This window comes from Dermacentor albipictus, chromosome 4 (assembly GCF_038994185.2).
Source record: "Dermacentor albipictus isolate Rhodes 1998 colony chromosome 4, USDA_Dalb.pri_finalv2, whole genome shotgun sequence".
Taxonomy (NCBI): Eukaryota; Metazoa; Arthropoda; class Arachnida; order Ixodida; family Ixodidae; genus Dermacentor; species Dermacentor albipictus.
This window is the reverse complement of record NC_091824.1, coordinates 170,412,028-170,438,002: the sequence shown is the minus strand read 5'-3', so window position 1 is coordinate 170,438,002 and position 25,975 is coordinate 170,412,028. Positions and strand designations below refer to the sequence as shown.

Here is a 25,975-nt window from a genome sequence, read left to right as displayed (position 1 = left end):
TCTTTATCTTTCTATATTATTTCACTTTTTTTAGGATTAGAGCCACGTTTCTCTGTCCTCAACAGCAAGACAGCAAATGAGGAGGCTACATAGGGTGTCCTTTCTTTTTTTTTTTTGAGCTACACCAAATCTTTATATATTTTCTGTGGCAAATAGCACAATTCTAATCTTTGATCTAATATACTGTGTGAGGCGGTCAGTACTTCTACAAGAAATCTAAATACCCAATTAAATGCTTAACATAATTACACTAATTAACTTTATAATTACTTTACAGCACATATATTAATTTATAAATTGTAGCTCGTGAGTTCGCAAGGCGTATGCACTTAGAACGAATTCTTAGGTCTGCACCAGTGTCGAGATATTCATTTTTAGTGTGTCTTGATGAAATGCAGTGGTGTTCCAGTTACTTCTGTGCTTCAATGCATAGTACAGTACTTCTTTTAAAAAGTAAATGGAACATCAAAGAATCTCGTCGGACACACTGAAAATTAATATATCGAAACTGGTGCAGTCCTGAGAATTCATTCCAATTATATATGCCTTGTGAACTTAGTGGCTATAATTAGAAGATTGAACTATGTGCTGTAACCTAATTGATTCAAAAGTTAATTAGCACAATTATGTTACTTATTCAATTAAGCATATTAATTTCTTGTAGAAGTAATGACTGCCTCGTCGAGTAATTTAGATCTAGGGTTAGAATTGAGCTATCTGCCGCAGGTAATTTTTAAACACTTGCTGCAGCCAAAGCAAAAAAAAAAAAACACCCTGTACATTAAAAAAAAAAAACATGCTTCGTCCTGCAGCACTCGTTTACTGTAAAAGAATCCTGGTGATTGAAAACAGTTGAAAACATGAATGAGTGCCAAAAGAGTGATAAGAGAGCAAGTTGGTAGCTGTTCATACTATCTTCTTGCGTAGTGTATGAAAAGATGGGATGCAAGGAGATACGAATGGAGCGCTTTTCATACATAGCACAAGAAAGTATGAATGAGTGGAATGAAATGCCCAAATGATTTAGTGGAAAAGGTGAGAATGGGAGAGTGATAAAGAATAGGAGGCTCGTAAGCTCAGGCCAGTTTTATTTGATTCATGATAGCAGTGTCAGTGCACAAGAATAGCGGGGACAATAAGAACCACGCAACTTATATTTCATTCTAAAGCTGCCACACAGGAAAGAGTAGGACGAGAGGTTCAGAAACGAATGGTACAGAAGGCGGAGAGGAATAGCTGTAGATGTCGTTATCAACTCCGCACAACTGCTTATATTTCTATATTCTATATTTCTATTTCTATACACTAAAACCAGTAATACAGAGATACACATAGACAAGTATCAGTCTGGTAAAATAAGCAATGATTAACTAAGGAGGTTGATTAACTCGTGGGAAGTGTGCGAAAAGTGCTTCTTCATCATTTTTTTTTCGTTGATTTATAGTTCTATCGTGCCCCTCCTGTGTGGTTTTAGCTTCGGGACATAGTTTTTACTCCAGCAGATTTTCTTTAACCTCCTTGACTTGTACGCAGCAGACGAAGGAAGCGAGAAGCGTTTTCGATGGAATAATTGTATGCTTCTAGCTAGCTGCTTTATTTTTACTGAGGAGGAAAACTGTTTTGCTTTAACAAGAACGTTAGGTTCAGTGCTTTCATTCCAGTTTCTTAGGCAAAAAGTCAAGTTTGCATCTCGTTATGAAAGCAAAACTAGGCCATCAGTGCCCCATGCACTGCGTCTACGTCACGCCTCGAAGAAAATGGCTGAATGTCTAGAGTAGAGCCCTGTAGTGCTACAGGTCCTTCTTGTGATATCAAACTGCATAGGCGAATTCAATATAGACGCAGCACCGTATACACTGTCACTGGATCTTAGAAGCCCAGCTCGACGTCAGTGCGTGCTACTGCGCATGTATCGACATTCATTCAGAGAGACAGAGAAAGGCTCAACAAGCAGCTCGCATGATCTAGTAAAACCTAATCGCTTCACGCTGTCCAATCAAATCACGCGACCATGTTCCTGCGCAGATTCCTGCCAGAGAATGTTGCCCAGCAGCATGGCATGGCATACCAGCCATTCGGTCAGGGTCCCCGCAACTGCATCGGCAAGAGGTTGGCACTCATCGAGATCATCTACACCGTGGGCCGCATCGTGGAACGCTTCCGCCTGGAGCCTGGAAATTCACAGAAGGTGAGCACAACTTGGGCACAGTGAGCGTGCCTTAATTCTTTTACCACTCCCCTCGTGTCTTTCTCCTACTTTACCCTGTTTGGTACTCTTGAGGTGAGAGTTACTTAACCTTACACAAGCGTCCCACCTCCCCTTCCCAAACCACTCTTTAAAACACTGGGTGACTGGGTTTCACTGGGTTAATCTCTTCACATTCCATTAGGATGTGCTGAGTATCAGTCTCCGGATTTTCGCAGCAGCATCTACATGCCTCATATAGTTGCAAATATTGGCTCCAATATGTTTTTGTCCTTAGGCAACCAACTCAATGCTCAAATCGCTAGTCACTTTCCTGTGTTATCGTACAGTTCCCTTCTGATTTCTTCACATTTTTGTAAATCTCTATGGTCCATGGTAAACCTCCATGGTGTCCTGTCCCCATGCTGGCACCCTCTAGATAACAAATGCAGATCTCGATCGCTATGCTGTTGCTGGTTCCATGCAGCGGAAGTGATTGCGGGAGCCAAAAACACATCCTAGACATTGGGTTTTCGACGATACCACTTATTTCGGCTCCGAGTTCTCAATCACTTGCCACTGTGCAAGCTCTGCATGTTTGCACACCCTCTAATCAAAGCTGGGCGATCTCAATGATGTCATGCACTGTACTGACGACTTGATCGACTGTCCCTACAATTTTAATGGACACAAAATGCTGTGGCTGATTCTGGCTTTCGTCGCAGCATAAGCAAGGCTAACATGGACGTTGCAACTGGTTTCAGGAGAACCTCGATCTTCACTTCTACTCGATGGTGTGCGAGCCTCGCGAGGGCCCCTGGATCAAATTCATGCCCATCTCAAGAGAGAAGCAAGCCTGAGGCGCAGGGGAAAAGCGGACGGAAGCCTGAATGTGCTTTGCATGCTCACTAGCTACTATTAGAAGATTGAAATATGTGCCTTGTGTAATTAATTAAATGTTAATAAGCGTAATTATGTTAATTATTAAATTAGGCATTTTGATTTCTCATAGAAGTAATGGCCGCCTCATCGAGTAATTTAGATCAAGGCTTTGAATTGTGCTATCTCCCACAGAGGATTTGTTTTTCATTTGGCGAAGCCAAAAAAACACCCTTTATGTCTCTTTGTCCGCGTCTGTGTTTATTTTTTCCTGAAATAATAGAGAAGTTGTAGCGTGCAATACATTTCTGTCGTAATACTACCTGCCATCGACTGTGCGTACGCACTTGGGAGAAGCGGTAATAGCAACGGTAGAACGGTAACGCTATGCTGAAATACTCAATTGAGCTGGTGATTGAGTGAAAAAAATGGCTGTGGCTTAGGTAAGGTTAAGCCCAGGATGCGAAGCATACTAGCCTTTATTTTAGTTGTTGAACCACTGTTTAGCCTGGTGAACTGCTGTTGCTTGGCTATATTTGGTTCGGCTAGACGAAGAAACAACTCATGCATTACTTCTTCGCCTTCAAGAGTGGAACGCGACAGCGTTCCCGTCGACCCGCCAAGGGGTGTAAGACAATGGGCTACAGGGCAGCGACTACGCGCCCCGCATTGGACGCGGTGAGCGTCGAGCAAAGCAGCGTTCGGCGCGGCAACGAAATGTGCGCCTGAGCAAGAGACGCACGCCTTAGAAACAGCGCGTTTCTAAGGCAACACCGCATTCACTAGAGGCGCTTTTGTACCGCTTTGAAGCGTTGTACTCGTGGCTCAGTGGTAGCGTCTCCGTCCCACACTCCGGAGACCCTGGTTCGATTCCCACCCAGCCCGTCTTGCAAGAGTTGAGCCAAAGCCACTTCTCCTCTGTCGTGACGTCACGGTGTCACGTGATTTCATGGTCACCGCCGCGCCTGAGGAGCTGGGTTGAGCCCTCGTAATATGCTTCGCATAAAATCCTTGCGTCTGTCATCTGTAGCAGCGAAACTGCACCTAAATTCCCACTGCTATTGACTAAGACGCAAAGTAAAGGGCGCCTCGACGGAGTTTCTAGCGGCTGTGATGCCACGGCACGAGCGCGTGTTGACGGAGCAGAGTGGGCTAAAGGGAACACCTGATACAACGATGGCACTCCAGGTGTTACGCAAGGGGAGAAGGCACCGCCGCAATGCCGCATCACCCTCGCTCTTAGAAGCCTGTGTTATCCACTTGTTCCTTGTCCGTGTAAGCTCTCGCCTGTGTTCTAACTGCACCTCAGTATGGCCAATCAAAATATGCCAAGCATCTCAACGCTTGTGTTCGGTTATCAGGAGGATACCCCTTGCATCGAGCTCATGTATGTAGCTATACGTATATATGTAGCATATATATATGTAGCTCATGTGTGTGTGTATATATATATATATATATATATATATATATATATATATATATATATATATATATATATATGCACACACACACACATACATACAGTTGACTCTCGTTACAACAGATCCTGATAATCCAACAAGAAACGTCCGTGTGATCCGAAGTCCATGATATCCAGAACGCCTCACTTCCAAAACTTTGGACGCGATTACTGGTATTGCAATGTTATTGCAAAGAGTGAGGGACGAACGTTTACAAAACATTTACTTTCTGAGGCCTACCGGAATAGGGCTGATTTCAACAGCTAGCAGCTTCCAAAATGCAGACAAATTCAGTGCGATTGCAGATAATATTTTTCATTTAATACAAGGAAACAACGCTCATTGTTTTACATATTTATTAGACGAACAGTGTCAGCCTTGCGCAGGCCATTATAGAGAGTGGGCTCCAAAGAAAGTGTACACAAGTACAAATGCTACGAAAAAGTCCGTTTTTGCCCGAAAGGCGAAGCATCAATTGCGATAGCAAATCAGTAGACAGCTATGCAAAGTAAGGAAAGCAGTCTTAAAGCGAAAGCTTTACTAGCTGCGAACTTGCAATTTCGCCGTGGCGTTGCTCCGAGGAGGCACATGACGTCACAACTCGCCCCTCGCCGCGGATATTTCTCTCTCTCTCTCTTGCTCCCTAGTCAATACTGCACATGCGCCACTAGACGCACCGAGCAACAGGTGTTCCGCCGCTGCGCAGCGCCGCCGCCGCCGTTTGGTATGACGTCACACCGCGTTCCTCGTTGCGCTCGCCTCTTCTCGCTTCGGCAGCTGCGTCGCATGCCTGATAAATATCGGAGGATTGAAAACGAGAGCTCACGTGTGCCGCAACCACAGTTGAGGCGGCAGTATGGACGGCGATAATTCTGATAAGCAGGAGGAGGCCTGGAATCGACATCGGAATGAGATGAAGAGGAAACGTATTGCCCAGCTAGGAAACAGACGAACAGCGCGCCGAACGACTGGCTAAACGCTGCAACATAGCTAGACAACCAGACTAACCTGGACTTGCAATCAAGATTAACCAAGGATAACCATGCTATGCCTTAGCTTTCGCTACGTATATCCTGGCATAGCCGAGCTACGCCACTGCCAATTTTATCTCACTCGATGACCACAGAAAGTTGCTGTCAAAACGGAGACTCGTCGTGGTTGCTTAGTGGCTAGGTGTTGGGCGACTAACCACGAGGTCACAGGATTGAATCTCGGCCACGGCGGCCGCATTTCTATGGGGGCGAAATGCAAAAACGCCCATGTGCTTAGATTTAGGTGCACGTTGAAGAACTCCAAGTGGTCCAAATTTACGGAGTCCCCCACTACGGCATGCCTCATCATAAGAAAGTGGTTTTGGCATGTAAAACCCCATAATTTAAGAAAATGGGGTGAAGAAGCACGGCAGCAGCAGCGAGTGAATTGACATTCGTGCTGGCTCTCACTTCAATGCGAACTAAACGTCGAAAGCACAGCGAATACGAAGCTACCAGCACTGGGTTCACTTTTTCCACGTGGCAGACCGCCTTCAATATATGGCAGCCAAGCAGCTGCACCGTAAGCAGCAGCCGCTACAGTAGAGCCCTCTTTCCCTTGACTCTCTCGGTACCTCGTGCGCGAAGGAACACGCGAAAGAAGACGGTGCGTTTCCGGCCCACTTTCCTCTCTCATGTGAGCGATATTGAGCCGCGATCATTGGATGACCCTCGCAAGTCACTTGTCAGCCCATGTCGACACAGCGAAAGCACATTTTATACGCCAAATTTAGAAAAAAAAAATTGCAGCTAATTTTGTCCGCTGTAGCCGATAGTCCGTTGCAGCGCAGTCCATTAAAAGCGAACTTTGTTGCATTAATAAAATAGAACAAACTAAGCTTGAAATACGGTCCGTTATATCCAAGTCTGTTTTACGTGGGTCCGTTTTACACACACGCGTGCATGCACGCATGCACGCGCGCACCCACACACACACATACACGATATACAGGTTGTTTCAGGGAACACTTTTAAATATTTTCAGAGGTTGCCTGTAGCGGATAGCACGATTCTATTTTATGAGCTCGTCTATGCAGAGGCGGACATGCAAAAAAAAAATTGAAAGGCATAATCGACTAATTAACAAAAATGCACTAAACAAGTTTCTAACTAATCACCTTATGGCCCACATTGCAATGTACAAAGTGTAGCCGTGGACTAAAAAAAAGTTATGGGATTTTACATGCCAGAACCGCCATCTGATTATGAGGCATGCCGTAGTGGGGGCTCCAGAAATTTGGACTACCTGGGGTTCTTTAACATGCAACTAAATCTAAGTACATGGGTGTTTTCGCATTTCACCCCATTGAAATGCATCCGCCATGGCAGGGATTAGATCCTGCGACCCCGTGCTTTGAGCCGTGGAGTTCGCCAAGCAGATCCACTTGGAATGAATTCTCGGGATGAGACCAGTTTCTAGATATTAATTCCCTAGCTTTGCAGAGAAATGCATTGGCATTCGTCACCTTTAACAAAAGGTTTTATGCATTGAAGCACGAGAGTAACTGGAGCACCAATGCATTTCTCTGCAAAATTTGGGAATTAATATCTCCAAACTGGTGTCATCCTGAGAATTCGTTCCAAGTGTATTTGCCTTCCGAACTCCAGGGCTAGAATTTGTATATGGCAATATGGGCCAAAAGCTAAACACTTAATTGGCAAATTCTTGTTAGTTAGCTTATTATGCACTTCAATTTATTGTGGAAGTAATGTCTGCCTCTTCGAGTAGACCAGCTCATGAACTAGAATTGTGCTATCTGCCACAGGCAACCTTTAAAAAATTTTGAAAGTGTTCGCTGAAACACCCAGTACATGAGAGAGAGACAATTGTATTGTGAGGACTTAACCGAAAGTCGATTGGGACCTGCTGTGTGCATTTCCCTGGTTTTATTCAGGAGGCGTATGTGACAGGGCGATGGTGGAGTCTAGTGGGGGCGAACAGTATAGTGGGGGAGATCAACGAAAGCGCGTGATGATTGGGCGTAGCCAATGCCTGATCATGGTGGGCCACTAGTACACAGCGGCATAGCTCCAAGCGTAATCCGAGGAAAGCGGGGAAGGCAAATGAGAGCGTGACATTTAATTGGTGATGACTCCGTTTATACAAGGCACACTGAAAAATATCTTCTTGTAAACGATTCAATGACGAGCTATTGCCTTTTCAAATTGGTACATTTCATACCTTCCATATAATACTAATAATAGTATTGAATATAATAATTATATTGATTAAGTATATGGTAGTATAATAATAATAATAATAATAATAATATAGGTGTTACTTTGTTATATTCATATAGGAGGTGTTACTTAAAGGCCAACTGCAATGAAATTCTGGACCGCGTAAAAAGCCCCATTTCAATAATTTAGCCTATGTGGACAATTTTATGCTTTAAATGCGATTGGGCGCTTCACAAAACTTTTGCAAGGATCGACAGTTTTTATACCGGAACTTTAAAAAAAAAGATGCCAGCATTACCAGTCGCTGGAAGTGACGTACTTTGGAGACAGCCGAGAACCAGTGCTCGGGTCGTCTGCTGCTCGTCTGCTAACCACACAGTTCGTATACTTTGCTAGCTGCTTCGTGCTTTGCTCCAACGCCGTTCCGCACCCGCAATGTTCTTTTAATGCAAATTATTATCCGAGTTAAGCCGGTTTTCACTATCTGCTTATCTCCGTTCCACAAGCAGAGCCTCGATGCATTCTGCCTCCACTCCTAGAAGAGCGCATTGGGGTGGCCAAGCTTTATGCTACGTTGGTGAAAACTGGATGCTCTACATTCTAGTGACTGGCGCGGGAATAGAAGATGTCTTATTGCACGCCGGACCCGCAGCTGTAACCAGTTGCATCGTGTGCTAGCTTGGCTGTATGGCAGCATGCTGACCTATATGCAGTTCGAGTTCACTAATGCGAGCATTTTCTTTCCTACATGGATGCAAGCATATAACCTCCTTGGATGCGAGCGTGTTGGGTTTGTGCCTTCGACAAACAACGAAGCTGTCGCTCGCTGCTCGCTGCACACTGAAGCTGGCGCTTGCGCTGTGGCAACAACTGATTGCTGTGCTGCTGCGGGTCATGTTTAAAGAGCAGGGAAAGTTTTAGCGATTTCAGTATCTCCGGCATGACGTATCTAACTTAACCAGATACATACACATGGCAGCCTGGCATGCTGTTAACGCCGAATTCGTCGACCGACCAGGACAACTACAGCCATCTGTAGTAAAGGATGATAAGTAGCTGAGGCTCGGCATGGCATCCGATTTGCATGCACTGTCTGCGCAAATCTGGAGGCCATGGGCTTGGCACGGCCGGGCATAAGTGGTCCACGAGGAGTCTTCCCTCTAGCACGGCCGTGGGCTTGGTGCCATGGAGGAAGGAAAAAGTTAGGAGGGAGCATTGCGCAACGCAACTGAAGTCAAACCTGTTGCCCCAACACGTGATCAGACATCAAAGTGCGTGGTTGGTTTTAGTGTTCCCACTCTGCAGGCAGAGCCACAGCAGGGCAGCTGAACAAGTACTCACCGAATAAGAACTGCTGTCATAGCTACTGGGAACCAAACACCTCAGAAAACCTCGATTCTTTCTCCGTGATCTCGATGCAAGAGGTCACGTGTTGGGCCACCACTGTGGCTTCACGGAGTGTTCACTTGCTAAGGCTGGCTGCTTGATGTGGTTCACGGGCGGTCAGCCGGCAGCTATTGCGAATGCCTACAGGGTTTGCATATATGCTTGTGGGATAAAATGCTATAATCTCACATGTGTTCTTAACCCTTTGAGGGTCAATGACGTAAATATACGGCGCTACGAACAAGTCCCAAAATGGTCGATGCCATACATTTACTGTGGTGTCTGTACGCTTAAAAAGCGCGCGAATTTCCTTTTTCTTTTCTGTCATGTGCTACCACGATGCGGGAATATAGGGAATTTTTTTCGTGCACCTCCCGCTCTTTGTTTTAGAGCTAGTTTGCTCCTGCTACTGCTGGCGCATTGGTGCGCGCGGGTGACGGTTCGGGTTTTGTTCCGCAGGCGATGCCAGTTTCTTGCGCTTGCAAAACTGATGGCTAACTCGTTACTAATCACTCACAGGGTGACTGCATCTTTTTCGCTCGTTTAGTGCTCACAGGGGTGTGCATAGGAAGGATGCCACCGTGCATGTTTCCGTTGCTTTCTTTTTTTTTTTTTGACACGCGAAAACTAATTTCTTCTGGTTGGCGATAGATCAAGATTAGCGGAAGTTAGTCACATGTGCTTATTTGACTGGCACAGAACCACACAGATTTCTTGAGTGCGCGCATCTACGCAGTTTGATTACGCTATGAATGTACACATTAGTGTAAGAGCAGGAATACTTGAGTCTTGCAAAATATACTCGTTTGTGCATTTTTAAGGCCTTGAACGACGTGCATAAACATGCATCAAATTTATAATCTTTATAAGTTTATTTCCTTTTTTATTATTATTCAAGAATGAAGAGTACATATATACCAATGCAAAATACTTTTTCTCACTTTACGGTCACCCTAGAAAAATTGTGGTATATTTTTTTCGAAACAAGTCCCTAAGAAGAATTGGAATCTGCAATAAAAGAAATCGACCCTGAGCGGTCGCATATGGTGAAAAACATCGACCCTCAAAGGGTCGATGTTAAAGCTACCAACTGAATTGGCACAATACAGCTTAAAGTGACAGCATCAAGGTCGCTCTTGCGATGTCTGCATTTTGCGACGGGTGAACGTGAAACTAACATGCCGCCTAGACTATCATGAAATTTCAAGTAGGTATTTCAACAAAGCACAACATACAGCAACATTTTTTAAACCAAGTTTCTGCAGTATTGGAGTTCAAAAGGAGCTAAATTTATTTTTTACATCAAAATTTGCTTTTTTACCGGAAATTTGGGCAGCCCCATTTGTGTCCTAAAAATTGGTCGATGACTTTCATTTATAACTTTCATAATACTTTAGTCTTTTCCATAGTGATCCATTTGACACTTGGTGAGAAGTGTTCACATAACGTTACTAAAAGACCTCCCAGACTCTGTTAAGCTGCTTTTTGCAGCTTGTAGCCCGTGATGGCTCTGAATGATTCTGGACCAAAAAAAGAAAGGAAATGACCGAAAAATTTATGCAGGCACTGTCTTAAAAGGTTCTGAGTCTGGAACGCCTTCTAGATAAGTATAAAGGCTTGCACTCTGTGGGCCATGTACTTGAAGTAGCATGAAATGCTACTTCAAGACTGTCACTACTGTCACATGGCCATACATTTCGGTGAGGGGACACGGGTGACAATAAGCATAATCTTTTGCATTGTGTAGATTTCTTGAACACAAGTCATACATACACTACAGCAATGTCTATAGTCGAACCTCGTTATAACAAAGTTTCATGAGACAAAAACATTTGTCATAACTGCACGTTTGTTACTCGCTGAGGTCGGTGGGAAAATATTAAAATGACTTTGTTATAGTCCATCATTTGTTATGTTATGTTTGTTATGTTATGATTCAGCAACAAGTAAATGTGTGCAGATACAAATTGCGTAGCATACAAAAGAAACTTTATTGTGTAAAATAGCAACAATAGTCGCAGAGCACGCAAGAGAGCACTCCAGCAGCTGCTGCGCATATGGCACGGTGTGCCGAGGGAAGACCTTGATACAAGTGGGTGCCTTGTGCCAACGAGATGGCAGTGGCAGAACACTTTGAAAACAATCAGTACGGGCCACCAAGGCCATGCACTTTGTTCTTGAATACGGCTGTCCACACACGCACATTTTGTACATCACAGCATCCCTAATTAAAGTACAGTAACTTGGGCTAGTTGCAAAATGTTGCCTCACATTCGCACCATCAACAGATGGAAACAACTAAAAAGATGAAATACGAAGGCCTCAGCAAAGCCATTGTCTATCTTCAGTCAACAACCAGACCATACAAGGGGTCAAGGAATGCTTGCCCTGGTCTTGTATGACATCAAGGGACATGAAAGCATGCACATTCTTGCTGCCTTAATTTACAAACGTCTATAGTACTGTCAAGACCTTCGCCAAAGATTGGCTCAATGACTTGTTCAAACACAGCAGCAATCCAACTACTGCTTAAAAGAAATATCTCAACGTGTTAAATACAGTAACAATGCCAAGAATTTGATCTCCTGGTATAGTTAAGTATCAGAGTAACTGAACATGGCTTACGAGCACCTTATGCTAATCCAATTCAATAAGCAGAGAGATCAAAACTGTGCAGTACAAAAGTGCCAATTTGGGTTAGTTGGTTGAACATACACATAGTGAACAAACTTCTCGTAGTCCTGTTGCCTGTGCTGTTGGTTCAGTATGCACAAATGTATCATTAATTTGTCAAAGTTCACCACACAAAGACACTTCAAATCCTTTCAATAAAACTTGCAACATAGTGATCATGTACTGCCAGTAGCTCAACCAGCACAGAGAAAGAAAGAAAAAAAAAGGTGGAGCGATAACAGCCATAACATTAGCAGTATACAAGCCAGTAAGTAGTATTCACAGCTGCTAGGCTAGAAATTACAAAACAGATCACTGAAACATTGACAGAAATGCCGAAGCTGGCAGCTTCGCCATTTCACTTTAATGCCCAGATGTGATCAACAAGTTTCAATAAAAGGAAATTGTTAGAATATTAACCATAGTACTTCTGATCACTCAGAATGGCTTTTAACCCATGGAAGGTCGATGCCGTAAATATACGGCGCCGCGAACAGGTCCGAAAATGGTCGAAGCCGTATATTTACGGCGCCGTCTGTACGTTTAAAACGCGCGCTAATTTCCTAACTTTTTCTTGCCTGGCATGTGGTGCTACTATGTGGGAATACATGAAATTTTTTTCTCGCGTCTCTCTCTTTCAGTTTTCGTTCTATACTTTTTTTCTTGCTCCGGCGCGTCTGCTACCACTTGCGCATTGGCGCGCTCGCGGGCGCGCGGCGGTTAGTTTCGGTTTTGTTCCGCACGCGGTTTCGGCTTCTTTTGCTCGCAAAACTGATGGCTATTTCGTTCTTGTCACTCAAAGGGTGACCGCCTGTTAAGGCGCGCTCACACTAGCGGGAGACTTCCCGCAGCGGCACAGCGTAAACGACGCCGCTGCGTCGCAGCTGCTCGGAATGACGATCACACTGCCCGCGTTTTCTCGCTGCGGTTCTTGGGATGTAGAGAGAGGAGGCGTTGAGGGAGGACCCTAACGAGGCAGGAACACACAGGACAGCGCGCCGAGCAACAGCCGAGTGTCCCGCAGCACGCGCGCAGCCTCCTGCCTCCGCCGACGGGGTCACTGAACAGGGACCGACGTCACGGTTCACGGTCGGCCCCCATTGGCTGTTCTCGTCAGCGGCACGGCAAAAATAGGTACCCGACCCATCGCTCTGCGGGACGGCAGAGCAGCCTGTCTGCGGGAGAAAAACCGGTTTGTGCGGGAAGCGGCGTGCGGGAAACGTTCTGCGTTGCGCGCTTTCCCGCTAGTGTGAGCGCGCCTTTACCCGCTCGGTTGTTGCTCACAGGGGTCCGCATACGAAGGATGCTGCCGTGCATGCGTTTCCTTTTTTGGCCCTTTATTCCGAAGTTGCCTCCCACGTCTGCTCAGGGAAGCAGTACCCAGAGGAGGTGCCATGTCTGCGCCAACACCACTCGGCAGCAAAAACATCGCGAGGACAGACTGATCCCTCAGGACCTAAATAAAGTCCTTCATACCATACAAGGTACATGCGCGCTGAGTGCAACAAACCGCTCTGCGTGGAGCCATGCTTCAAGAAATACCACACGCTGAAGAAGTATTAGTGCAAAAGGAACATTTGAGACTTGCAAAAAATTTTCGTGCGCGCATTCTTCTTGTGTATTTTTCTCGTGTGCACATTGTGTATAACAATGCGCCAATTTTTTGAAAATCTTATAACTTTATTTGCTATTTTTATTGTTTTTCTTGAATAAACAGTCCATATATGCCAACGCCAAACATTTTTTTCTCACTTAACGGTCAGCCTAGAAAAATTACAGTAATTTTTTTTCGAAATAGCTCCCTCTGAAGAATTTAAATGTGCAATAAAAAAAACCGACCCTGAGTGGTCGCATGTGGCGAAAAAAATCGACCCTCAAAGGGTTAAAAGTGAATAGTGAAGATTTATACCATCTGTCCGCTCATCAAACAATATATAAAATGGGAAAGGCAGCCAAGTGTACGGCTTTCCAACAAGCTCTTCTGACAGCACTTTCTGCAAAACAGCGGGTTTCCAAAGTAGAACTAGTGAGGTGTAGATTCAAATGAGACCACATGACTGGGCTTTACTCCCGCAGAAATTAGTATTACAAAAAGGGTAAGGCAAAGATCTTAATTCATTACCAAACTGAGCATAGTAGTTGGCTCACCGAGAATTCTGACGATTAGCAGTCAGTGCTAAGACAGTTGGACTACTGTAGATTCAGTCAGTTAAAGTCAATGTGCTTCTAAAATCTGCATCACACAAGCTGGAAGAAAGAAAACATTGCACAGCAAGCAATGCACAGTCAGAGTAATTCATGCTGCTTGCTGAAGCTTACCATCAAAACTATGAAAAGTGCAAAAACAAATTGCAGAAACAAATATAATCAACGCAAAAGCAGCAGCTGTGAGAAATTTAAGAAGTGCACATGCCACGCAAGAACTCACTTCTGTTATTGTGGAGTTTTCCATCAAAACATATGACAGCCCACAGATCCATAGAGTTCCACCGATGGATCTACTACCTAGCAGCTTGAACAAGACTCAAGACGAGCATAGCAAGCTTCTAGCCTCAATTAGGAATTCAATACCTGTAATCCCTCAAAACCAGGAACCATTTCACTATACATTGCAAAAATCATTAGCCTGCAAACAGCATAGATAATTAGATCACTAAGTATACTTTAATTGAGTGTTGGCAACTTCAGCAATTTATCACCTTACACATCCATGCCCAGTTTAGATCGTAATAGTTGATGCACACATATGTCTTGCAAACCCATCAAAATAATCTAGCAAACAAAAGCAGTATCATTGTGAAATCCCAAGCCAAACAGCAAGCTTGGCTGACTTGCTATAGTTGGCAATGGATATCAAGAAAAAAGTATTGAAGTGGTTGTTTGCAGAACACTAGCCGAGTATCCAGCTTACAACGAGCACAAACTTGCATACTTGCAATGGCACTAAAGGTGAGGACTTTATCGTTTAAGCTTCTTGAAGCACACTTGTAGCAAAGCACAGGTGACCTTTGATCACGGATCAACGGTGGCCAAGTGATCTGGAGCTAATTGGGTTTAAGAGCTACAGTCAACAAAGCACACTTTAAATATGATGCAGATGCTAGTTGCTTGCCACATAGGTTATGACCACCACAGACTTGCTACGTGTAGTGCTCTCAACTAAGCAATCAAGCCCTCTCTCGATTTAACTTGCAACTCGCTACAAGCACAGAATAGTGGAATGAGACACTGTGACCAACATGTTCGGTGCATTTTACGCTGAAAACAAGCAGTATTCTTCAAAAATGAATGTAGCTTCTGCCACTATGAACATCTCCAGGACAGTGCACGATAAAATTTACTATAATATCCCGAGTCATGGCTCATAACCCTTTTATTTTAAAATACAAATTCTGCAAAATACACCCAGATGTGGTCCACCTCAAAAGCCACACAGAACTCATGATTTGCAAGTGCACTGCCACAGCTACACCCATACACATTTAGGCAGCAGTTGAGTGACACTTTTTATTTACGTGTTCCTAATCATCTCAGTCACAAATTACAACTGAGCAGCCTTAAGCACTCCAACATATATTTGGAAATATGACACAATCTGTGTATAAAGAAGTACTAACCTGAAGTATTAATGTTTGTCACTACAGGCCAGTCTTCACAAGTACAAAAATTAATTGATTACAGATATGGACATATTATAGATGATGCACTATCTTCAACATGACTGAAATATTTGTTACAAGCATATGCGGCAGTTATTGTTGAATTGGAGGCTTTCTGATGCAAGAAAGAACGTGATTTAACAGCAGTCGTGCATAGCAACTTGTCAACCTTCTCATCAAACCTGAGAGTGCATTTCTTAAATTACCTTTCTTTTGCATTACTCTCTGTGCTAAAGTAACCTATGACATTGGTTTTGGTTAGCAGAGGGTTGTGTTTACATTCAGGTGCCATGTTCAAGAATTCTTTCTTGTCATCAACTTGTCGGAACATTCAAAAATAAAGAGACACCGTGACAAAGTGTTAAAGTGTACATACTGCACTTGGGCTTCGTGAAACCACTTGTGTCACAGCCGTTAAGGAATAAAGGAAGCTTACAAGACCACGCCTGTAGTTACTTCATTAAGAATGCAGTGCCTCCTTTGACTGCTTTGACGGGAACGAAGTTTGGATACAATTTTGCTTGAACAATGCTGGTAAACCCTGATAAAGCATATCAATTACAGGCCAATCTTGGCAATTCATCCTTGGCATATGAACATAATCTGCCTGTAGACAAAGAGACTGCCTGCATACCCCTTCTTTGGTCAATTATGTTCACAAAAGACGTGAGTGATGACTCGGGATATTATGGTACTCAGACTGTTCAGCAATGGAAATTTGAATAAATGCTAGACCTCACAGGTGAAAAGCTACGAATGCAGCATCATTCTTAGTTTCAATTCCGTCATGCATCAGTGAGTTCAATAGCGCTGCCTAGTGGCAGTTCAATAAAGAGCAGCTGACAACATACAAACATTGTCTGCGACTAGAGGTGCTGAGGCATTTGCAGTGCCCCTACAGAACACGCTGAAAAATTAAAGAAATTTAACAAACAACACATTTATTCAAGCTTGTATTAGAATACTCTGGAATTTGAATATAGCAAATTGCATTGGCAGCATTGAAGATCTAACGTCAGGAATTGGTTAAGCTGCACCAACTGTGCTGAGTTGCCTAAAATGAAACAACCCAATAAAAGGCACCGAGGCACATCAGTGCACAAAACACAACTCTCGAAAGCAGGGTCACGTGTTCATCACGCAACTTTTCTTGCAGCCAAAAATCTCGTAATAAAATGTAGGGAAGAAAAAGAACTGCTGTATATAATGCCAGATGTGTAACAACACATCCGCACACAACAGAAAGTAGTGTACAACCATTCATGTGGCATGCATAGACGTGTTATGTTTCAGTTGGCATGTTTCTGCAAGCACACAAAATATCTCTTTTCAAGAATGAACAAATGCACTGCCCCTGTAAAACAGTTCACTTTTGATAATCCAAGCTTAAATGGCACGTTATTTTGATGATATTGAACAAATAAAAATTTTGGTTAGTCAACAATGCTTCCAATGTATTCTTAATGGTTAATTCGAATAGGGCTTTCAGTAAACTGAAGCTTCCTGCTTGCTTGGCCCATGCGGTACCAAAGATATGTGGCCTCTGCGGCCAAGAGCAGCTGAAAAAAGACATTTGTAGAGGGTTGACAAAACCAAGATGTAGCATATACAGAATACTACTTTGTCTTTAGTCTTGCCATTAGCAATGCCTTCTTGAACAGACAACTTATTTCAGAACACATCTTGAATCTACGTATTCAAATGCTTGAAGCAACTGAGAAGAACCATCCAACAAAGCCTCATTTCCTTGAGTTATGTGCTTAACTTAATTTGCAGTACGAAAGAACAGTGCACAAAATATACTTTTTCTTTGTAAGTGAAAAATGCAATACAGTAATTAAAAAAATCTACAGTCTTTCACCGACGCAAGTTTGAACAGATAAAGGTTGACTGCTTTGCTGAGGTCCCAACACGTGGCACTTGGCTATTTTCAATTATTCTGAATCTGCAGTGCACCGACAATTACATTGTTGGGGACATGAGAAATTACACTGCTAAAGAGTAAAATGCTACCATCATGCTTCTAATGCAGACATGCAAGCACAGAGAAAACAATGTGTTGCTCAGCATTTGCAGCTAGCTTTACCTGTATAGCTACCGTGCACAGAATACCACATGTTGCCTTCGAACAATATTACTGCCAGGTAACATAGATCGAGCCAGGACACTTCATAACTATTATACTTCGCTGCAGTAATATAAAAAAATCAAACACCACTGAATATTGCATCATAAAGTTTTCACTTTCATGCATAGCCAGTGGATAAACTCAACTGTGTTACATACAAGTTAACTGTTTTGCACCGAGTGGTGGCCGGAGGTTTGAACACCTGGAAGCAGACATTGTCGCACTATCCACCGAATATGCTTATCATGAGGCAAATGCTCAGAAATGCGAACCAAGCCTCACAGACCTGACAAAGCACCTGCCATACCAGCAGTATTTCAAGACAAGCATGTATGCCTAGTGCGGCACCCTTAGGACAAAGGCACAGTGAGACTTGTAAGATTGCAGAATTGAGGGCATTGAAAAGCAAATATCACTCTATGTGAGGAAAGCACAGACCTAGGGAACCGCTCGCACACACATGGCCCACAACCTTTACGCCAGTCACCGCTCACAAATTGTGAGCAAACATCTACACGCAGGAGTCTCAAGTTTTTTTGCAAGTGCAAACAGATGTTTGCAAAATGAGTTTCTCTGCAAGAACTAGCTAGCACGCAGGGGACAGCCAAAGTTTAGCACGCTACCTCAACACGCTCATTAACAAACAAAGACCTGGCAACTGCAGTGCTCGTACTGTGTTGCGATCTTACTACTTCACACATCAAGCTTCAGCCAAGGAAGCTACTTACACCAAATGCGGCAGGTTTCTGTGTTCTGCACACTCAATGGAATTCTGAGTCCTTTGTCTTAAGAACAGTGATATGATACGTACATGTCTGCTTGTACTGACCCCAGGGCTTAACACTGTTCCCATAATACCCACAATTGCCAGAGTGCAAGTAGACACATATCTGGCCATGAAAATATCTGTGCAGTCAAGCCCTTCGTTCTGTAATGTGTATGTCAACACCAGCAATGCTCAGTAACCAGAAGAATTTCTCGACTTCTCACAGCCTTTGTCATGCAAGAACTCAGGCACTGGCAAGAATGACTTTCCCTAAGAATGTTTCCATTTATTTCTCAAAGCTGGTGCCCACACAGCTACTGGCGTAACAGACAAAGCTAGTGTCTATCCTCAGGCAGTATGAAAATGCTGAACGTTGTGTGAATAAGAGCGCTGGGTATATGTGAGCCTTCCGGCTAAGAATAAAACCAAAATGACACGTCTGTAGCATTACCAGACAACAGAAGGAAAGACTTGGTTGCAACAAAATAGTGGCATCTGTCACGTAGCATGAAACATGGCCCATGCCATATTTTGCCATTATAGTGACAGATGGCACCACCATCCTGTTTCTGAGAAATGCACTTTCTTTTCTGTCTGGCATCACAGCAGATGCCACGTACTTCTGATATTCTCTGCATAAAACAAGCAAATAATGCACCCAAACATGATATTAAAATGCATGCATTGTGAAATACTGCTTCTGTGCGAAATTCAAGCGCAAACAAGAAATCAATGTGCAAACAAGAAATAAATTTAGCCAGAAAAGTCACATATACCTGACGTTCTAATTTATGCAGCATTTGTCAAAAAAGAAAATAAAAATTCAAAAGTGTGATTTATGTTACATCAATCTGTTTGCTCTATTTTAGTGCTGAATAAACAAAGGTTTTCACATTGTGTCCCGAGAGCCCACGCAAATGGCGTCTACTGAACATTATTTTTAATACATTTTTATAAGCCTGCATATATTAATCAATGTACGATCTAAAAACAACTGTCTAAGAAACTTGACACGATATGAAAGTGGCACTTGATTTAAATTTACAATTAAAAGCACCTTTCCATTTACTGATATATGCCCTAAAATGAAATTCACAGGAATAAGAGAGATTAAAAATGTCCTCATTTGTAGTTTTGCCATAAATCAATCCCGTAAAGTTATGTAACTCGAACATTTCACCCTGCATGAAAATTTCCAAAGATGTTCCGTGTCTCCAAATATTACCAGCAGGTTTTGTTAATCTACATGTTTTCTTGTGTGTAACTATAGTTGAAACTAGATTTAACTGAGTGATGACCACACTCAAATTATTTTGTTAAATCAGAAAGTTCGGAAAATCAAGGGATTTTTCAGTCCTTTGAAATCTAGAATTGTAACTTAGTGACATCCAAAAGGTACTGCAGCATGGTACTTGCCACTAACACACAGCTGCGTGTGTAGAAAGTCAACGAGGGGGGCCCAACTACTGCCGCCCTAGCACCATCTGGTATGTAAGAGAACGCTAGCGACTCTTACATACCCTTAGAGTCCATTGTTCTATGCATGGGCGCGGCGTGCAGTTTCGTCAAAATAAAGCTAAGGCCGTGACTAGGGTGCTGAAGTGTTTTAATGCAATAGTGTTAGAGCACACGCTCGAAAAAAAATAACCAGTCCATGTCAAAATTAGAAAAATCACACCTTTTTTTACTCATTTATTTCTGGAAAACTTTTTAAAATCCAGTTTAATGCAAGCTACTTTCGCTAATTTGGGTTGATGACAACACTGAACCTTATGACTACTTGCCAGGGAATGGAAATTTCTGTTAGATAGGGAACTTCGTAAAATCGGGTTTCGTTAGATTGAGTTTTAACTGTAGTACCATCTTCTGCTCATACATAATGTGTGAATTAGGACATTCTGTGTTTATATTTTTCCTTAAGTCATACTATGCAAAGTATCTCCCCACTACCATACTTGCCAGCATGAGAAAGGCTTTCATGATAAAGTCACTCTTGGTACACTGCTAGAAGGTAGTCATGAACTGATTCAGGCAGCAAAAGTAAAATGACAACCAGAAATTGAGATGGCAAGCAATGTTACAACTTTTTTTTTTAATATGCCCTGCACTATTTCAGATATGTTGCAGTTCCATGTAGCATCAGTAATGGAAAATGCACTTCAATTTCCGGATATCTTTTGGCAGTCAAGGCTAATAAAGAAGCAATCTGAATAGCTTTTTATCACCAACTTGCTATCTGTGATGACCAAGATAATAAAAAATTGAGCTGGCACAATTTTGTTGGGAAGGCGAGAAGCAATGAAATTACCTCAAACATGCATTTGCAATTACGAATACAAATAAAACACTTTTTTTTTAAACTGAAATAGTATTGAATTTCAGAATTTCATACCTGGTAATGGCTAAATACAGCTCGTTCAGAATATTGGAAGCTGCCTGCCGTGGAAAAGGGCCTATGCAAATTGCTACAAAAGTTGGGTGCTCTGTAATTACAAACATTTTCAGCCGTAATCACTGCTGTTACAGCGTGCATCCATTTTTGGGCAATTGTGTGGAAGAATACACGGAAAATGTTGGTTTTTGGCTGTAGTAAATGTGCTATTCACTCTCAATAGATTTCTCCGGCTTGTTCTATTAAAACATGGTCCACTGGCCACTTAAGTGCTGTTGTAAGACAACCAGGAACTGGGGTGATCTGGCTTTTAGCTCATTTATATCCTGCCCATATGAATGGAATTCCAAAATCCTGTGTTTCCTATATATTTACTTGATTTGTAATTTCCTCATCTGAACACCCCTAAAAATGATCTTATGAATTTGCTTTCCAGACATTCTTAACAACCTCTGTGCCTGAAAAATTGGCTGGTGACCCTACTGCCAGATGGCAGCACTAATGCTTCAAGGCATTATTTGACACATCAAATGCAATGAAAAGCTTTGAGTGACAAACTTCGCATTGTGACCTTCTCTTTTATTTTTGCACTTCGTCATTTGCTATTCTTTGCACCGCACTTAGGGTTCTATTTTCTTTCTGGAAAATTGTTTTTTAGATTATTTTCACTGAAGAAATTTTTTTTAGAAACCTTCTTACAGCATTGAAGGGCTTTAAGAAAATCATGCTACAGTGCAAGAATACTGATGAAATAAAGCATAATTTTTGCTGTGTATTTTATACTGAAGTGATCACCTCTGTCAGCAGAATTTGGAGCCAAAGTTATCAATGTGTCCTTGTGAAGGTATATTGTCTGGTAAGTCACAAACATTGTTGAATGTTAAAAAAGAAAAAGGAAAAATCAGATTACTTGCATGGTCCCAAAATTCAGTTTTGGGGATAAGTAAAATATGGCAAAACTTTTATCGGAGGTTGCTTTTCAGATTCCATCAGTTTTATTCACAGACACAGAACCATGTTTGTGCCAGACTTGGATTGCATTCCTGCGACTCTTTCCAGGCACCAGCTGCATCACATGCGGCTAAAAAGTTCGAATGGACTTGTTCCTGTTGCCACTCATGGAGCTAAACCAAACGTCAGACAACTTCCAGCCAAGGTAAGTTATGGCGAATCGTATTAATTCAAACCTAATAGCCTGCCATCATGTTTAATTGAAGCAAATAGCTACGTTTTGGTTGTCATGCTATGGGTTCACTGCAAACCAATGCTGCACAGTTTAGAGGCGTAATGCTCTACCTATTATTATACAAAAAAAAAAAATCATGTGCCCCTGTGCAGCTTGTGACACCAGTAGATGCAAAATACTTGCTTTGCCTCATGAAGAGATCTACACATAGTGCATGCACCACAACTCTGATTATGGCGCATGCAGAAAGTGGCTTGCGATGTCACCTTACATGCAAATGTATGAGAACTATCCACCAATTGATGATGGGAGGTTCTGCACTACACAGTGTAGTAGTAAGATTTATGTGTTCCATAAAGAGGATAGTTGCAATCTGTAAATACACAGTTAACTTCGGCTGTATATGTGGCGCCATCCACAACTTTCTTCAACTTACTATAGTGAAAACCCATGACAACAAAATTCTCACAATAGAATATTGTCGTAACCCCGGCGCGCGCCCATAGGATTCAATGCGTTTCATACTTCTCGACAGCAAAAATGTCGCTGTACTACAATTTCACATCAACAAAATTTGCTGGAATGTAACCCCACATATTACCTACTCGTGCAAGGCTAGCAGCCTCCAAAATGTGCTCAAATGCATTTGCTTTGCACTAAAATTGCATCAAGTACTACCACATTACACATGCACGGGCGCCACTCTTTTTGTTGACAAAATCAGCAAAGCACTGGAACCGATCACGTGCACTGGAAACACATCACTGACACTATCTTGTCTGTTGATCGCCTGTTTAAAGCGGCACGCATGTTGCTACTGACATGTGATCATGGTTTACGCCTAGTGCAGTGCATAATGTGCGCCTCTGTGAGAAAAATGCAGCGAAACCAAGGAAATCCATGTCCCACTGACGTGGAATTGTTTTTGGCGGTACCAGCACGGAGTGCTACGCATCGGGCTGTGATTGAGCGATCTTCCAGGCATACATATCCCTTGCTTCAAGAACAGTGGTTTTGGTGCCAACCGACAGGCATCGGGTGCGGATTTGTCACCAGAGATAGATTTGCGGGAAGGGGCCATAATCTCGATAGATTGTATTCGAGTATACATGATACGATCACTTTTGCGCTTGGCACCGGGTGCGTCGGCACCCACTGGCAACAGCGTGCGCTGGAGAAATGCTGTTGCATGTGTGGAGCGCTGCTGCTCTGCATCCGGTGCCAAGGTACGCAGTTACACAAAATTTCACAAAAGTGACCGTGCCTGCGAAAGCTATTTGTTGACCAAGAATACTGCTCCACGGCAGTGCTTCCGCTGCTGATCGACGCATGCGGCGCACTTTGTACTGCTGGCAATGCTGTACTAAATCCTTAAGCAGAGCTTGCCATGGGAGGCCAACAGAATTTTGACAGCAAAGGTTCTTTCTGCGACGCATTGCCTATTTGTGTAATCTCATTTCGCAACAACGAAATTCTCACAAAGGCAAATTTTTTCATGTTCCCTACTGATTTTGTTATTGCAAGGTTCAACTGTATACCACCATGTGCTTAAAATAAAAGGCAAGATAAATAAAATAATATGGTTGGTATATTTTATGCTCATTGCTATCATGGTATTATAGGATTAAACAGAGTTTTCAGTTAATCCTAATTTCACAGTTTTCTGGGGCAAAACAATAGCATAGTACGCCATGGCCAAAGAAAAGCTGCTGAAGGACATTCATGTCGCATTGAACAATGGCAACATAGCTTGTTAAAAATGTTCATTTTGAAATAAATATATTGACAAAGAAGTCAACCAGTACATTTTCACGTACATTTGAAAAAAATTGTGACAACTGCAAGATGGCAGAACTGTTTACCAAGGTTTTAATTAGTTTGTTTGTCTGCGCATCATGTGACGTTTTTAGAAAAGTCTAAAAATATGCCTATGCACATATTCTCACATAATAAATTATAGTTTTGTTCGCAGAATTTATTCATTCATGCATCTTATATTAGACTTATGACCATATGTTGACCTTGCGAGGACCATGCAAATAATGCGTGTGCCTGGCAACACTGCCGTGCCTGCACATTGACCTGGGTGGCTGACTTTGACCACGCTCAATGCCTACTACACCATATTGAGCTGAGGGAGAGTTCAGGACACTTATCACTGCAAATGTGATACTCATGGTCGAGCTTGAATTAACAGGAGTCGACTGCAGAGTAGTTAAACTCTGCCAGCTGCATCTCGGCCGTGGCTATCGAGAGACCATGCTCGCCAGCACTGCGCCTCTAAGGCCTGCCATGGTAGGCAAGCGAAGCCAGCAACCATCAGGAAGTGGAGGCATCATCCCAGAGGCACTGCAAGCGGTTGGTCACAGGAAAACGAAATTCTCGGCACTTGCGGCAAGAGCGAATGCCACAGCGGAAGGCAGCTCGGCGGGCATCACGGCACCACTTGAGGCCACATGGAAACCAGGCAACGCACAGCTGCAGACGGCAGCCACATGGACCCGACGAAGTGTGAGGCAGAGCACCACAACGCAGCCCTGCAGCTGCGTGTGTTGCTCCTGGTGCCGGACGCACAGCAGTTGCCAGCAAAAGTGGGTCCTGGCCGGATGCTGTACAGAGTACATGGGAAAGACAAACATCTGCTTAATTTCGCAAACGCAATCAACAGACTGGGGCCCATCTCCACAAAATTTCCCTTATGCAAGTGCCATCTACAGTAGATGGTGTACAAACCACCCAAATACATTTAAACCTCAATATAACAAACTTCTTAAGGATAGAACGCCATGTATTTCAAACCTCAATTAAAGAAGTGTGTTCATACACAAATTCTATACAACAAAATTTTGCTGCCGCCGCAAGGAAGTACAAATACAAGATATCGAAATTTCCGCAGACGTAGATGGTCAATTTGTTGAATTACATGCAGCTGCTTGCACATGAACCTCTCCAATTGCGCGGTGCGCGACTGAGAGTGTACTCCAAAGTGGAACAGCATCATGTTCTGTATAAAGTCAAAGTGCGATAAGATCCTATGGTGCCCCGTGCACTGTCTGCTTTAGGTGTGAGTGAAAGCATGCAAGGCCACTGATCCCTAAACGTGTAGAGATCTGTGTGCAACGGTGAGCCAAGAAGGATGGTCGGCTGACAAGCGTCGTCTTCCTACACGAGCAAGGGGAAAGGTGGGAGGGGAGAAAGCTCACAGTAATGCGATCAAGCATACGTGATGGCGGGGGGACAAAATTGCACGCGCCTCCTTTTTTACTGCGGCTGTGGCTGTGCATGGCCGTCAGTGTGGCTGAGCACATACACAACCAGCACACTCTGTTTTAGAGGTAATCTGTAGCGTCTGCAAAGACTAGAAGAGCTGAGATGGCATGGCATCGTATTCTGTCCTTCAGCCCATTTGGTGCTGGAGGTTACGTAATCTCGAGTTTCAGAGATGCAATGCAGCAGGAGGTAGAGAAAACATTTCTCTCATTCTCTTCCCCCTGCCGGTGCTGTATAGCCAGTGCGTTTCACTATAGCCCCGTCCCTTGGTGGGCAGCACTATCAGCCGCGGGGGTGGAGTGGACACAAAAGCGGAGCTGGCTTTGCTTCATGCCGCCGATGTGAAGGTATCATCGACATGTCATGAAACCATATCTTTCGTCGCCAACTCTCAAGTTAAACAAAATTAATGTTTTTCTTATTCAAATGTGCTTTTTCCGATTGCCTGATAATTCGAAAAATTTTGCAATCCCTTCCCTGTAAGGAAAATTAATCGGCGACTGTAGTTACAGTTGAATCCACTCATGACAATATTTATGTGCCACAAAAATTTCATTGTTGTAACAGATAATTGTTATAACCGGGTTGCATGAAAAAAAAAAAGCAAATGGGGGATGGCAGAGCTGTTGTGAGAAACTATAATGGTGGGGAGGCCAGTGCCACTCCCCACCGCCTTCCTCCATCCGACTGCTGATTGCATCGACTCGTTTACCTGTTTAACTCGGCTTCCTGCATGCTCCCATCATGTGTAACACACTGCAGCTGTCGGCATTCAA

At 43.2% G+C, this 25,975-nt stretch overlaps 2 protein-coding genes, 1 long non-coding RNA gene and 1 other non-coding gene across 6 annotated transcripts in view; 2 read left to right on the top strand and 2 right to left on the bottom strand.

Annotated features, from left to right (window-relative positions):
* LOC135902461 (cytochrome P450 3A43-like) overlaps positions 1–3,310 on the top strand; it is a 94,279-nt gene extending 90,969 nt beyond the window's left edge. For both annotated transcript variants that reach the window (XM_065432546.2, XM_065432547.1), the window contains exons 13-14: positions 2,026–2,188; positions 2,950–3,310. In XM_065432546.2, coding sequence (XP_065288618.1) covers positions 2,026–2,188; positions 2,950–3,045 — 259 coding nt within the window. In that variant the 3' untranslated portion in view covers positions 3,046–3,310. The remainder of the gene's footprint in view (positions 1–2,025; positions 2,189–2,949) is intronic.
* Positions 3,311–11,097: 7,787 nt separating this feature from the next.
* oaf (out at first) overlaps positions 11,098–25,975 on the bottom strand; it is a 36,231-nt gene continuing 21,353 nt past the window's right edge. The window contains exon 4 of the mRNA XM_065432550.2: positions 11,098–24,538. Coding sequence (XP_065288622.1) covers positions 24,249–24,538 — 290 coding nt within the window. The 3' untranslated portion in view covers positions 11,098–24,248. The remainder of the gene's footprint in view (positions 24,539–25,975) is intronic.
* On the bottom strand, positions 18,832–18,955 carry LOC135902495 (U6atac minor spliceosomal RNA). The gene has a single exon (XR_010564528.1). It is a non-coding gene; the product is annotated as a U6atac minor spliceosomal RNA (small nuclear RNA).
* LOC135902465 (uncharacterized) overlaps positions 21,801–25,975 on the top strand; it is a 22,846-nt gene continuing 18,671 nt past the window's right edge. For both annotated transcript variants that reach the window (XR_010564516.1, XR_011514145.1), the window contains exon 1: positions 21,801–21,899. This is a non-coding gene — a long non-coding RNA (uncharacterized lncRNA). The remainder of the gene's footprint in view (positions 21,900–25,975) is intronic.